General features: G+C 45.7%; 1 protein-coding gene across 1 annotated transcript; it reads right to left on the minus strand.

Moving 5' to 3' along the window:
* Positions 1 to 547: 547 nt before the first annotated feature.
* Positions 548 to 13,875, minus strand: tes (testis derived transcript (3 LIM domains)). Its single transcript, XM_076732129.1, has 7 exons — positions 13,685 to 13,875; positions 9,859 to 9,944; positions 7,709 to 8,303; positions 6,681 to 7,286; positions 4,833 to 5,048; positions 4,551 to 4,709; positions 548 to 1,881 (listed from the first exon to the last, which is right to left on the minus strand). Exons 1-7 carry the CDS (start codon positions 13,709 to 13,711, stop codon positions 1,690 to 1,692), a joined length of 1,881 nt encoding a protein of 626 aa, XP_076588244.1. The 5' UTR covers positions 13,712 to 13,875; the 3' UTR covers positions 548 to 1,689.
* Positions 13,876 to 15,603: the final 1,728 nt, after the last annotated feature.

Raw genomic sequence — 15,603 nt, forward strand, 5'->3', positions numbered from 1 at the left:
CTGACTGTGATCTCTGCTCAGGAAGCCGTGGTGGGAATTACATGAGGTCACCGCACTAAATGCATCGAGAGACATGTCGTAGTAGTAAAAGCACAGGTGTGATTAATAACATTAATGATGGCTGCATTCAATTTAAATAAGCCTGTTCCAGTGTCCTGGTATTTTGCATACTGGCTAACTGTAATGGTTCACTGGCACATGTAATGGAACTAATGGAGGCATCATTAATGTTATTAGTTTCACCTGTGCTTTTCCTGCGATGGCACGTCAGAATGTCTGTTGTGAAAAATGTCACTTTTTTTTCCATGATTTTCCGCATGGCCGGACGGCGTGGAGCACGTCATCAGCCGAGCTGCCACATCACATTGGCTGCAAACCTTCACAGAGTCCACTCGACCAGCGAGGAGGTTCTGCGGCTGCAACATGTGCAAAAAAAACTTCACCATCCACAGAAGACGACTAATCAAGCATGAGTGAAACCGCTGAAAAGGCTTCAATTAGCTGTGGAAACTGTACAGATCAAAGATGTAGCTGTTAGTCAAGTATTGGAAAAAATCATTTAAAGTGCAGTTTATTGCTTGAAAGGGGAAGTACATGGCACAAAGGAACAAAAACAGTGACACAAAACGGTTTTATGTGAAGCAAATTCCAGTGTTTTTCCTCAATTCATCAAGTCCTTGGGTGCTTTGCCAAACCTGCCATTGTTCCTATACAGCAGCTTTACAGTGCGCACATCCATCTGGAGCCCAGTGGATGATCTAAGTCGACTTGGACGAAAACTTACCTCCATGTGTTAACTTGTCTGCCAATTCCTAAGTAATTACAGAGGGAGAATCCACATTCTCTGCCCTCCATCTCTGGTTTGTTCAGCTTTTATTCCGCTTTTATTTACACTGAATAACACGTTTTTTTTATTTTGCTTGCCATAATACTTATTTATTTAAATCTATAATATTTATGGGAACACGAGAGACCAATTTGTAAAAGCCAATGCAGAATGAAAGAGCGGAAAAAATAAATGCTTAAACGAGCCAAATGTTTGTGAAGATCGTTAAAGCCGCGTCAGAGATTAACGGTGTTTAAGTCAGGAAGTGGAAGTTCTCACATCACACACACCCAAAAAGACTGCTGCATAATGATTGGATGGAGAAAAATATAATTGATTTCAGTTTGATCTGCGGCTCGCTGGAGGCAGATCAACACCAAACCTGGTTAATACTGCTCGTCATATTGCTGCATAGAGGAGAGTGAATCTCAGTAGTTTTTAAATGAAGGAAGCAGAACAAGGTGGCACATTCAGTCAGCGCTAACACTTCTTTGGGTTACAACAGACACAGGTTTAAGGTTAAAAAACTGGACCCACCAATACAAAATGAATCTCATCAGTCAGAAAAAAAGAGCTGAAAGAGGACGGCTGATTTTAAGGCAGAGGACGAACTGCAAGGCAGATGTTTGGGCGTCAAGCTGCGACAGATTTATCAAAACTGTGTTCCTCCATGGACAGAAAAGAGCGGCCTGCAGCACGAGGACTCATGTACGTCTCTACATCAGAGGGATCAGGCACTATAACCACAGTCCACCATCCGCTGCACCAGTGTTTGTTTTCCCTGCTCTGGTTTTCGTCGAAGCTCAGTCTGTCCTGGTTTCACACGTGGTTGTGGAGAAGATGGAGGGCCTCATTTTGGCCCTCTAAGCCACGGTTTTCTTCTTGCACTCCACGGAGCAGAAGAGGAAGCCCTGCACTGCCATGAAGCGCTGGCCGATCAGGCACTTGGAGCAGCCGGAGCACTTGAAGCACTGCGGCTCGGCGTGCCAGTGGTGCTCGCCGTAGGAAACCCTCTGGGCCTCGGGCTCCACCGCATTCTGGCAGGCCGAGCATTTCTGGGATGAGGGAGGATATAATGGCATCAGTGCACACAGTTGACTCTTTACCTCGATATTTGACATTTTTCACTTTTCATTTTCAAATTGCTGTTCAAACTTTCCACTTCGGCTTTAGTCATTTCGCCTTTTCTGAGCACACTGCTGCAAAAATGTAAATCCTCTGTAGCTCCACTGCAAGTATGAACATGAAACAAGCACACACATAGAACACAGACAGCAAAACAGCACAGTGAGCTCTGAAATATCGGTCAGAACAGACAAAAGCGTCACATGTTTGAGAGCAATTTTCCTTTAAAGCCAAAATGAGTTGGTAAATGGGCTTCAGGGCTGGGTCCAAAATCCTTTTTAGACACTTTCAAAAAGAAACAGTGGAGCTATTTTTTCATCTTTGTAACCACGTGGAAAGTCGACCTTTATGACTTGAAAGAAGCAGGTAGTTCTTATCATTTCTGCAGACACAGTCAGAAGTGAAGGCGAGTGTGAAGTCAGATAAGAAACAGTGGCTTTGTGCAGGATTATGTTGGATAAATCATGTAAACACACGCCGAGTGCTTCACATTCTTGACTTTGGGTGGCCAGCGTTCATTTACAATCCTTCTCTTTTATCAGTTCCACACAGAGGCCTGATGTGCAACCCGCATGAGACCCTTTCACTCCAGATCTCATGACCTGCGATAGCCTGTGTCAAACTGGCAACGTGAAGCAGGCACAAGAGGAGGGTCAGGCGCTTTGTCAGTGGTGGTTATGTTGAATGTCAGCCTCACTTTCATCATCTTTCAATTTTAAAAATAAACAGTGAAATGGCAGCCTGGGGTATATTATCACACACACACTGAAACAAGTGCATTTATCTAGTTCTTGAAGAAAATGTTTTCTGGACTCCAGTGATGACTCTGGCCAGCCTGCTATGCTCTTGTGCTTGTTGATGTTACCACTGGGATGTTACCATTATTAGTAGGATAAAAAAAATCCAATCCTACATATGGTGACATTTATATGAGGGAAAAATCCACACACGTCTGTCTTTGACATCACTGCCAAAAACATTAGTAAGGCATGAGCCTTTGATACCGCTGACAGGCTGACAAACCCTCCAGTGTCAGCAGCCCCTCAACGTCTACACACTAAGACAGGTGATGAATTTACCTGACAAAATTCAGAAAATTAAACAAGCTGTCAGCACCTCCATATCAGGCACTGTGTCCATGTTGTGTCCATTTAAAAAAAGTTTTTCAGAAGTGTTTTTAACTGCATGGCAGCAGAACTTCTGTAAATAACTGATATCAAACCTCTCATTTATAACTGAATTTAACTAAAAAAATCATTGAAAAGGCTGTTTTTCTACACCTGAACAGTTTTCTGATCCTTAACCAGTGTTTTGATGGTTTCCAGTCTGGATCACCACATCACTGCGACTGATCTTGAAAAAGCTTTGAATGACAACCAGAGAGAGGAAAAAGTTCCATCTTAGTATTATTAAAAATCAGTGCTGCTTTCAACATATTACTCGTTTAAATCCTGTTTGAAGGACAGCGACTGCTTCGTATCACACATCTGAGTGTACAAAATGACATGTGGAGTTCCCCAGGGCTCCATCCTCGGGCCTCTTTTGATCTACATGCTCCCACTACCTCGGATTATGGAAAACAATGACACATCTTGGCATAACTACAGTCCCATACAAGCACAAGGAGTAAGGACACTTAACAAACTGATGACTGGAAGTACCAACATTGTTTTTGATTAAAACAAATGAGAATGAAATAACTGCTTTCAGAGTGAACAGCACAAGTGAGTGCTCAGCTTCAGTTGCTAATGTTACAGACACACAAACCAGGCCGGACATCTCGGAAAAACGGACCTAAATTTTAACATCCACATTAACGTAATTACAAAATCTGCTTTATATCACCTTATTAGCATATCAAGAATTAGACTTTTGTCTCAGCAGGAATCAGAAAAACTAGTTTTAACTCCATGTTTTTATCTTTGGTACGCTCAACCAGTGTAACGCCGTCTTTACAGGTCTCTTAAAAAGTCAGTTGGACAGTTGCAGCCGGTCCAGGATGCTACTGCTTGAGTCCTCAATAAGACCAGGAAAGTGGATCACATCACTCCAGTTCTCAGATCTTTTCACTGGCTTCCTGTTTCTAAATGAATTGATGTTAAAATACCTCTGTTGATTCAAAAAGTGCTGAATGGTATAGAGCCAAAGTACATCTCTGGCCTCTCAGATGGTCCGGGACAGGTCTGCTTACTGTCAGAGTCAAAACTAAACATGGAGAGGCAGCATTCAGTCCTCATGCTCCACATATCCGGAACATCATCCCCGAAAGCTTGAGATCCGCTCCAACTCTCAGCTCTTCAGGATGTAAGACCTATGACAGGACCTCTGTCTGCCGCTGCCTTTTATTCAATTAAACTTGGTAATACTACTTCTTATTTTGCACTGCGCTGCAGCTTTTATGGAACTGCCTTTTTTGTTGGCAGGAGCTATACAAATAAATGCACCTTACCTTGTAGGTCAGAACAGGACTCAGGGTGTGACTCCCATCAGGGCCATTCAAGCTCTGACTTGCGGATTGGATAAGCGTTTCCAACAAACAAACATTGAAATTTCAACTATTTAAGCAAACTGAAACCCAGAGAAAGGACGTCTGTCTTACCACAGCGTAGTTCTTCATGTAGCAGGGCTTGCAGACAGGCTTGTCCTTCTCCATGACATACGTCTCTCCAGCAAGGATGCAGTCACAGTCAAAACAGCAGAAGTGCTTCAGATGCCAGTTCTGGCCCTCAGCCTGAGTGTACTCATTACTGAAGATCAGCTGTGGACAGACACACATCAAACTGTAGACTAAACAGTGCCACCAACCTCAAATTTAAACAAAACTACTCTTAACATCCAAATACTTTTCAAATAACCTAAATAAACGTATCCTCTCTCTCACCTCATCACAGCCTCCGCAGCGTGGCTTCTCGCTGTCTCCGTAGTGGCGTCCACAGTAGAGCTTGCCTTTCTTCCAGAAGTAGATCATGTCCACCAGCAGCTCGCTGCAGGTGGAGCACACGAAGCAGCCCGGGTGCCACATCTTGTCGTAGCCGGCTCGCTCGGCGTAGACGGCAGGGTCACCCAGACGCATCGGCTGCTGGCAGTGATTGCACGACTTGAGGGGGAAAATGAGAAGATGGTTGGTGGTGGATTTTATTGCCAACATTTACAGGCAATTAGATTGTGCTCTTCGTTAACCAGCCATACTTATGACAACCTCTATTTTCCCAATAAATCATCATTTAGACTACAAAATGTCAAGTTCCCAGAGCCCAAAGTGACGCTGTGTGCCATGATATGGAAACGTATGAACAAAACAAAGCTGCGTCAGAACAGTCAGGTACATCCTGTCCTTCAAAAAAGATCTCTAACAGCCCCTTCAGTCCCAACAAACAACCATTATACCCTTCCGATGCTTCTCAATAGGCCTGCACAAAGGGTAATATCCTTCTCTTTGAGTCAATCTCAAAGTCGAGCAGGGTCTCCTTTGATCTGACAAAGGAAACATTTGAGCTTTTTGTCTTGGATCACAGATTTATCCGAACGACACAGTTTACTGCAGAGAACTGGTGGATTTCTCCTTTGTGAAACAGAGCCATGGGCTCTGTGACCTGTCCATGAAGAGGACTCCTGGTGGAGTTAAGGTGGAGGCAGAGATGAGCAAATACAGAGTCATTAGGACACTCCCTGCCTTGAGAGAAGATCGTGTTCTTGACATTGTGCAGTCATGGATACAGTGAGGAATGAAGAGGGAGGACACAGGTATGAGAGTGAGGAGGAGAACAGATGAATAACAGAGGAAGATGAAGACTGGAAGTTTGTAAGAGAAGAGAAAGAAAAAAATACAGGAAAAAACAGAAAACTGAAAAAATGGTGACTGATGCCCTCACTTCAACACTGCTACTCCTCCATAACTCACTGCTGCTTCTTGTTTCAATATCAAAACGCTTCTTAATACATGAGTCACAGCAGGATTAGAAGCAGGAGTAAATCATGAGGCTCCGCACAGCAAGAATTAACCGACTGCACATGGTGATGAGGAGGTTTTAAAAAACTCCACTTGTGACTCATGACCCATTGTGAGTTATAGTTTAATCACCATCCATCATCCTGAACCAGGGAAGCGGGGGAGTCAGAGCTGGTCTCATGGCTCCACCTAGTGTCCAATCTCAGACTAACACAGTGTTTTCTAACTACTCCTCACAGTAATGTACTGAGGAAAAAAACATGGTGAAATTACTTAATTACTGCAACATCAGGCTTTACATACATCACACTTTAAAAGTCAGAAAAAACAGGGTAAAGGGGGAGAAAATCACTCTCTGGTGGATTTACAATCTGTGACGAGGTGTCGCAAGTAGACTTAATTTAATGCTGCTGCATCACATTAAAGCAACACTCTGTCATCACGTCTGTGCAAGAGCAGCAACAGTCATGACTCAGGAACTGCTGCAGATTATTGCCTAAGCTGAGAGGTAACTATGAAGCATTGTTTGTACCCCACTCGTGCAAAAAAAAGCAGATACCGACAATTTTGAGCACTTTGCACTGATTCATTGTCATTTTCATGTTTTTCTCCCTTTGGTCGTTACATTTCTAAACCCATTCACTAAAGACCTTTCAGTTTGTTACCTGCACTTCAAACTACAGTCACTTCACAAATCAATGTTAATTAAGGTGATTTAAAACGAACAACATAACATTTTGAAGGTTTTGAAATTCACACAGATAAATATAAAGGACTTACAAAGGTCTGCTGTGGTAGTCCAGCTTGCTGAGCTCCAGGGACGCCCATGGCTCCAGCAGTGGCTGTAGTACCCATGGCTCCACCAGCTGGTCCAAAGCCTGCAGATGCTCCAACCCCTGGACCTAAAAGTGGTCCAGCGCCACCAGGTCTAGCTCCACTACCTCCTGCTCCAGGTCTGAAGCCAGAACCGGCTCCAGCAGAAGCTACACTCCCAGCACCGGCAACTCCCGGTCTAAACCCAGCCCCCCCAGCTCCACCACCAGCCCCAGCGACAGCTCCAGGTGCACCAACCCCAGGTCCAATCCCTGCCTGTCCAGCACCAGGGGCACCTCCTGCCGTGACACCAGCTCCACCCTGCCCTCCTGCCTGAACCAGAGCCATCTCTTCAGGCAGCATGACATCTCCGATCCCCAGGGCCTCGTCCTTGTACTTGCGGACGTACTGCTGCATTTGCTTGACCTCGGCGGGGCTCAGCTCGTGGCACTTGGACGGGTCCTGGTCGTGCTCGGGCAGCTGACGGGCCATCTGCTGCCGACGGTAAGCAGCTCCCTCTGTGCCGGCCACCGGACGTTTCTCTGGTGGGAGCAGCTCAATGTAACGCACAGCCTGGAAGTCAGAGGAGGAATCAGAAGAAGCTGATGAGCTCAGATGGGATGAAGAAAAGACTGTGTGAAGGATAGAGATGAAGACAGAGCACAGAGAGCGAGTAAAGGGACATTCTTGTAAAAAAAACTCTTGAAACTCAGGCTTGTGGTGAGAAAGACGTGCAAAACAAAGGTCCTCAGATAAAGTTGTAGACCAAACAAACAGACACATGGCTGACTAGAGAAGTTTTAAAGTTCTGGTAGTCCAAGCAGGAGGTGAGTAAAATGGTGAGAGCTGCTGACAAAAAAAAGCTTTTCAATTACCGTTTATTTACATTATGTATTATAAGAAGTTCTATACATGGACTAAATCGACTGATATCAGAGACTCTTGTGGACAACCACCTTGAAGAGAAGCCACAAAGTCTGAGTTTGAACTCTCACCAGATACTTGTTGGCTACTGGTGGTGCCCACTCATAGGTGACAGACTTCATTGGCACATCTTTGGGGACTGGTTGTGCACTGGCTGATGTGGCGCTGACAGCAACCGGCACTTTGTTCGCCTTGATAGGTGTGACGCTGGCTGGTACAGGCTGAGGCTGAGGCTGAGGCTGAGGCTGAACCTGAGCCTGAGCCTGGGCCTGGGCCTGGGCCTGGGCCTGGGCCTGGGCCTGGGCCTGGGCCTGGGCCTGGGCCTGGGCCTGAGCCTGAGCGTAGGCCTGAGCCTGGGCCTGGGCTTGAGCACTGCTGGGTGCCGCGCCTGCAGCGGCTCCAGCAGGCTGTGCATAGCCAGCTGCAGCAGAGGGGGGCACCACGGTGGAGGAAGCACTTGGCGGTAGGATGTAAGCCGTGGCAGGGCTGGGCAGAGTGACGGTCATCATGTTGCCCTTGTAGCCGGGGATGCCGTCCTTCTTCAGCTTGGCGATGAGGCCGGTGTACTTGGTGTCCTCGAACAGCTTGCCCACCTTCTTGTTCTCCTCCGAGTTCATCTGCACGTTGTGCTCTGTGAGGCCACATTTGCAGTTTCGGCAGATTTTTCTGCAGACGAGAAGGATAGAAAAACACTCTTCAGTGTGAGAGAGGGAAAGGTTGAACATGTATGTGTTGAAGATGTGCAGTCTCATGCTTTAAAGGACCAGTGTGCAGGATTTAGTGGCATCTAGTGGTGAGACTGCAGATTGCAAACAATTGAATAACCCTGTCTCACCCCTCCTTCTCCAGCTTTCACCTTTACCTGCTGTAGCTGCCAAATTTGTGAAAAATGCAGAAGGCTCTCTGGAGTCAGTGTTTGGTTTGTCCATTCTGGGCTACTGTAGAAACGTGTTTATGTCTGTGTATTTTGTACATCACTGTGTATCATGTTACTGTGGAAAAGCCTCTGCTCTCTTAAAGTCTCTTGACTGCGCCGTGTTGTATTTTTTAAGTAAAACCTCTTTTCTTCTGGACAACAATCAGTCTGCGACAACACTACAACAAGCTCAGCATGCAAACAGCTGCACGTTTCACATGCCTCAACACAGCTTGCCTCATATTTGTAGAGCAGCGATGATATAATTTAGGACTGTTGGGCATGCTTCAGCACGACCAGGCCCACAGACTCTCCTCAGCAGAGTCAGCCTGTTTGAACGACTTTGATTCTCACAGGTGAGAACAAACAGTAATAATGAAAGTGTCTATGTTCAGGAAGAGTCTTGTAAACTGTGTAATGTGGTGGCTTTGAAACGGTGTGTGACTCTATCTGGTAAAATATATGTAAAATGTGAATATGCAGCAGATATTTCATATCTTTTGTGGAGGTGGGAAACCTTTACATGCACACAGCATTCAAACGAGGCCCATACATACAGGATTTGGTCAAACACTGTAGATCCCACAGACTCAGGATGGTAAATAAGGCCGCTGTCTGGCTGTAACAGCACAGCATTCCTGGCTGGCCACTGCCCCGTGGTGGGCCTTTGTGCTGCTGCTGCAGTGGGCATCGGGGCACCTGGTGCTGTCTTCAGCAAAACTAGCCAAGTGTGGCTGATTGTCCAGACAGAAGAGCATTTCATGAGCCACTGGTCCAAAAACATGCACAAACTGTGACAGACGGGGGGATGCAGGGCGGAGAACCCTGGGCGCTCAGGACTTTTTTTGTTTTTTAACAAAACCAACGCGAGCATCTCTGCAGAGGCGACGCTCTCGGAGTCTCGGTTCATTTTGTTGAAGCAGGACCAGAAGCGCCCACGGCGGCCTGATATTCCCACTCTCTCCATCCCCTCTGTTAACAATAAGCCGATGGGACGTGGGACTCGGCTCAGGGAACAGCATGTTCCCCGCAGGCCACGACTCCTGCTGCTATCAGATATTTTTAATTAAGCAAAGAGGAAAGTGATGTAACTGACCAGTCTGGCCCATGAATGGAACTTTTATTTGCTCTTCTTGTGTTGTTTCATGAACAATGTGCTGAATGAGGATGTGTTTCTTTAATGTCCTGCTTCATAATCAGATTCTAACACAACCTGGCAGCTGCCCAATAAAACCAGTATTCCACTAAGCAGCTCCAGTCGAGGGTCAGTGCTTTGCTCTCGTCGTGGATTAGACCGGTACAAACCTCCAGAAATGCAGCTCGAAGCCTTCGCACTTGTCCTTGCACTTCAAACAGGCCGCTCCGGCGCCGAACTCGTGGCCGAGGGTCATCTGCGAACAGAGCACACGAGCGAGGTTACCGGAGCCATCGCAGATCGGCTCTGACCGAACACAAACGCAGGACCAGCATCACGTCAGGGGAGTCAGCCATAGCAATAACGGACAGGCGATAAATCTGGACTGAAAATGATTCAGAGGTAAAATGAGCAACAATAAGAGACACATTGACCAGGATTTCTGACACAGTGGAGGTAAAGCCAGTCTTTAAAGTCACCGCCAGCCTTCTCATCTGAGTTTAAAACGGTTTTCTTTTCATCTTTAGACACATTTCAGCAACATTTCTCTTAAATTCAGAATCTGGAGACTCTGCTGCTCTCCTGTCCTCACCGTCTGCATCCTTTCCCCTGACCTTTCCTCATGTCCACCTTCAGCCAATACCGCGGCTCATGACCATATATGGTCAACTATTCAATGTTGTTGAAAGCCTCGTGGGACCCCAGCAGGCACCCCTTTTGTCAGAGGGATGGTTTTGACCCAAATGGCACTCACTCCTGAGGAATGCAGAGCGTGACCCCCGTTTGGAACGACGGAGGCGCGATGCCGATCTTTCCACCTCCCAGAGTGCAGAGACGGCGCTCCGCTGGGAGCCGTTCAGGAGCTTTACGACGTGATTCATTCTGATAATTAAAGTGACAAACACGTCTTAGTTTATGTTTTCAAGATGAAGGCTCTCTCACCTTTTTACAGGCAGCATAAATAGTAAAAGTTGAGCTCAGTTCATCAGAAGCAGCTGTAGAAACCGACTGAATTAGCCGTCTGCTGTTGAAAGCGGAAGTCTTCTTTTAATGGAATTTGTGGGTTTATAAGAGAAGTGAAGCAGCCGATCAGAGGAAACATCATTTCTTCTTTCCTGAATGTCTCGAGCGGTTCGTTTAACAGAGTCGACCTGACAGAAGTATTTTTATACACATTTTCAATACTGTGAAAAAAGTTAACACGTTCTGCAAAATGTTTATTTCTTATTTAACGAAGGAGGCCGAAGTGCTGGAGTTAGATTCCCCGACCCTGCGGTGGGTGCTGTGAGCTCCATCTCACGTGTAAAGTTTGTGATCGGTCACTCTCAGAGGATCCGCTGAGTTCGTTTCGGACGAGACCATCAGCCAAATGCCTCCCATGCAAACCTAAGTGTTGGGATTTAAAGCGAGCCAAACCAAGTGCTCACTACTTGTGGAAGTCTAAATATTTGTCTCGGGGTAGTGATGACGAGCGGCCATTTTTGGCTGAGCTCGCTCGCCGTGTGCGACTTTTCTTTAAAACAGTCTCACAAACTGCATCGGCGACTTTGTGACTAAGCCTGGAGAGTGATTAATGCCGGTGACCGCGCTCCGTCCAGACATAAAGCACAGTTCAGGTCCGATGAGTCACAGTCATGAGTCATTCTGCAGCAGGCCGGAGCTGCAGACCGGTGGCAGCTGTAATGACGGAAGTCCACTGGTTACGGAGCCATTTTAATCTCAGCAGGCCACCTGCTGTCAGGGCGCGACATCTTGTTTCTGCTGCATCGATAAGAAGCCAAAGCTCTCATTCAAAACTCTCATCTGCAGCATGAATGCAGTGTCTTATATCTAATGCAGCGCTGCAAAACGCTGCAGCTGACGTGTCAAATTCCAGGAAGCAGAGTTTAGTTCGATCAAACTTTTCTACATCTAAGCAGCGCTGTCGTGCTTCACGCTGCTGCAGAAGCCGTTTAAGACTCACTTCACAACACTGATGGTCATGAAACCACACACACTCATTCTTCTGAGTATCTGGGTGGAGTGACGATGATGAAAATATTAAATCAGTCTAAGATCATCAATCCTCATCTGTGGTTTCAGTTCCGCCTCCTCACTGTTCTGTTTGTCTTCTGTTTGGATTTTTTTTAACGTGGCAACAATCTTTCCAGTCCAGAACAGAGAAATCTAAAGTGTATTTGAGCAAAACAGAGAAAATCTTCGCTTATGGGACCTTCAGTAACCACTCAGGTGTTTAGAGGAGACCCCGGATGAGCTCAGAGCTTCAGGGACAGATCGCCACAAGCAAGCCAGCCTGCACACAGCGCGCTCACAGCCACATCTTTCTGGGAGTCCACATGAGCTTAATTGAGCATGATATTACCTAAACACACAGGTTGCTTTTCTTGCAAAGGGCAGTTACAGTTTGACAGTAATTACAGCAGCATCTCGCTCGACCTGCAGCCGCTGCAGACTTATCTCCACCGGGGATTAAAAGCAGATGTCAGACCGGGTCTGTCTGGGTCATCCAGCTGCTCAGACCCACTTTCCAGCCACGGCTTAGTGTACATACTGTAGAAATGGGTATCATGCGCTTTAATGGGGCTGACTTTGTTAAGTCTCACTGATCAGCAGAGAGCAAAAAGATCTGCAGACACATGCATGCATGTTGGCTCTATTACAGGCTGGTAAATACCAGGAAAAGACTCAAATGAGACCTTGTGGAAAGAAACAAAGGCTGGTGAATCCTGGAATAGTGCACACTGTGGGCAGCAAATGATCCGTTAGCGTCATGCCACACAGGCAGTATGTGCATCATCATGTGCTTCACCTCGTTTCAACTGGCAGTTTGTCTCCGCGTGTGAAGCAGGAATCACGTGAATCAGGCTGGAAACATACTGGTGTTAGTGCAGCGATGCAGACACGATTCGAACTCTGTTTTAAAGTTAAATCTGCAGCTGACTGAAGCTGCGGTGAAGACAAGACGAGACGCAGAGAATTGAATGATTGACATGATTGACACATCACACGACGCATGTCTGACCCCTGCAGCAGTCTGCACCAAAAGAGACGTTTGCAAACTACTAATTTGCAGTTTCACTCCAATTTCCATACATTTCAGCAACTGATCATAGGTTTTCAGTTGAGCTGTACATTATTATAGAAGGAAGAATCCAATGAATGCAATGATTTAAAACAAAACTCTGACTTTAAATGAATGAACATCCTTTGGGATAACTGTAGCCTCTTCTAAATGTAATCCTGCCTGGCACAGTAAAACCACACATTCAGAAACCCAGCTTAACATTTTAACTCATAGAGCAGACTTAACTTTAATTCTCCCTTGTACAACCAAACACAATTAAAAAATCTCTTAATTTAACATCTTCTTGCTGAAATGCTAAAGTACACTAAGAGGAATAGAGAACTTCACTTCTTAAAGGACTACTGAGAGCAGCTCTACACTTCGGCAGCTGTATAATTCAAACAGCAGCACTTCTTCTTTGGTAAATTAACTTTAGCAGCTGGTTTATATTTTCCGTCGCGATGATTTTCGCCCTGGCAAACAGAGCCGCTGACGGTATGAAGCAATGCGCGCTAATACTAAAACATTGATATTAAATGAACTTTAACTGTTTCGCGTACGATATCCACAGTAATACAACACCCGAACTTCGCAGCGTCTTCTATTCATTTGCTAAATATTTGTTAAAATGTTAGAGAGCTTGTGAGTTCTGTTGATGGGCAGGGTGACCCTGTCTTGACGGAATTTCAAACGCAGTTTGGCGTGGAGCCCTTTCAGGTGGAACATAAAGGAAGTAACATCACGCTTTACTTCTGCCAAGACAAGTGCGTGTTAATGTCCATCAGCTATCACAACAGGACGCTCGCAATGAAAGACGAAAAGCAAACAGCAAAGTCTGCCGATGACACCGGACGTTTCCTCCCCACCTGCCCGTGTTCGGCACACCTTTTCAGGGCGTTCCCCGGTCAGTGGGACACAGCGAGCTCACTTACCTTCTTCACTTCCTTCTCTATCTCCATGTTTGTGTCTGTCAGGGAGAACTTTACTCGGTCCGGACGAAACGAACACAGGAGCCGCAAGCGAAACGGCTGTCAACGTCAAAACCAGATTAAAACCGAAAAGGGAAATAATACCAGAACCCAGTTCACTCTCCGCGTTCCCCTCACAGGTCCTACTGCGCACTACTGTCAAGACACGCAGCATCAACCACATAGTGTCCGGTCAAAGCTTTCAAAATAAAACCCCTGTTTGCAAGATCTACCTAACGCTTGGCGTCATTGACAAACCAAAGAAATCATTAACCTACACCTACTAAGCATTGAGAAACGGAAACGACTGTACGTGAGACAGAAACATGTGTGTAGATTTTTATAGAAAGTTTAATATACTTTTTGAAATAAGTGAAAAACGAACCAAGAGATAAAATTAGCGCTGTTAAACCTATTAAAGCCAAGTAAAATTAGTCAAAAGAAGTCGTACATCTAACATAACATAATGCAAACCACAATGCTCATGAACAGTCAGAAACAGTCAGAAGTCAGCAGACACAAAATTGCGTCAAAGTGTGAGTTTCATATGATGACCACCTGCAGACCACTGCACTGCCATTGTACATGTCACTGCATGTATGATGGAGCAGAAATGCAGCCTTTCTCCTTCTATTTTGAAGATACACTTTGCTTACTTCCGGGAGATGTTTACGCCCTTTCTCAAACTTGACGCCGCTTTCACTCTGGAGGTCCCGTTCACTTTTCATTGATTTTCAAGGCGGCGCTTGGGCTTTGATAGATCATCATATTGACCAATAGAAATAGAGAAGGCGAGCAATGGAGTGCAGGATAACCAATCAGAGAGCAGCAGGGGAGTGTTCTTGTCATAACAAAGGATATGATAGTATTTTGACAGATTCAACCTGCAGTCGTTCTCATTAAAAATGTCCTCTTTTGTCTTCCAGTGAATTTATTTTTTACTTATAATTATGTTGTGATTTTTTATGGGCATGTCGTAAAAAAAGAGAAATATGTTCAGAATTTAATTTTTTTTTGGCAGCCTACCCAATGGAACAAGCCTTGGACACACACACACACACACACACACACACACACACACAGCTGGTTTGTTTTGTGACCTGATGTTTGGTGGTTCGTGCTGATCTGCCTGTCAAACAGCTGCAGTGTTGCCTCAGTGACAGGAAACATTGCGGTTTGCAGCTTCCTCTGTGAACTCCTGCTGGCCTCTTCAAAGGAAGCAGCACCGTCACACCCTGACAGGTCAGCCTGTGGACGGTGTCATCTGTCAGGGAAACGGGTCCACCGAGCGTGGATGCAGTTTTTCAGCAGTGCTGTCTGATCTATGCTGTCTGGTATGAACATCTGTAAAACAAAATTGTGTTTTAGTGTCTATAACACTAAAACACAGCTGTCTCCTCCACTTCCAGAGATGTCGTCATTTCCCCTGCAGAATCCAAAACTTCATGCAGCCTCATCACGTGTTCTGAAGCTGCACGATGCGATGACCTGCAGCCTCTCGTGTAGAAACACACTGTGGACAGAGGAGTTGAAAGACATTTTGAAGTTTTAACCACAAAGTGTGGCTGTAGCAGTGTGAGCGTACTGACTGACCCTCAGTGTGAGCAGTCTGGGAATCTTTTCCATGAGAGATTAAATCTGTACTTTGAGATAAATGAACCTATTCACATATCAGCCTGCCTGATGCAGGGCATGGAAAACAAGTCGTGGTCCTGCAGTGCTGATTAGGTTTTTTCAGGTCAGCTGACAGCGCACGGCGTAGCTCCAGACTGCAGGTGGCACCGTAGACCAGATCCTTTAAACACGACCACAATCTTTTCCTGCAACTGTCTTCACTTAAAAATGTAGTTCTGCTGCTTTCTGTGCTTCAAACAACATATTAA

This window comes from Chaetodon auriga, chromosome 6, assembly GCF_051107435.1.
Source record: "Chaetodon auriga isolate fChaAug3 chromosome 6, fChaAug3.hap1, whole genome shotgun sequence".
Classification (NCBI taxonomy): Eukaryota; Metazoa; Chordata; class Actinopteri; order Chaetodontiformes; family Chaetodontidae; genus Chaetodon; species Chaetodon auriga.

Coding starts and splice junctions, on each gene's coding strand:
- tes (XM_076732129.1), bottom strand. CDS start 13,711: ATGGAGATAGAGAAGGAAGTGAAGAAG. Junction 8,304..9,858: donor TTCGAGCTGCATTTCTGGAG/GTTTGTACCGGT, acceptor TCTCGTCTGCAG/AAAAATCTGCCGAAACTGCA. Junction 4,710..4,832: donor GCTGCGGAGGCTGTGATGAG/GTGAGAGAGAGG, acceptor GTCTGTCCACAG/CTGATCTTCAGTAATGAGTA.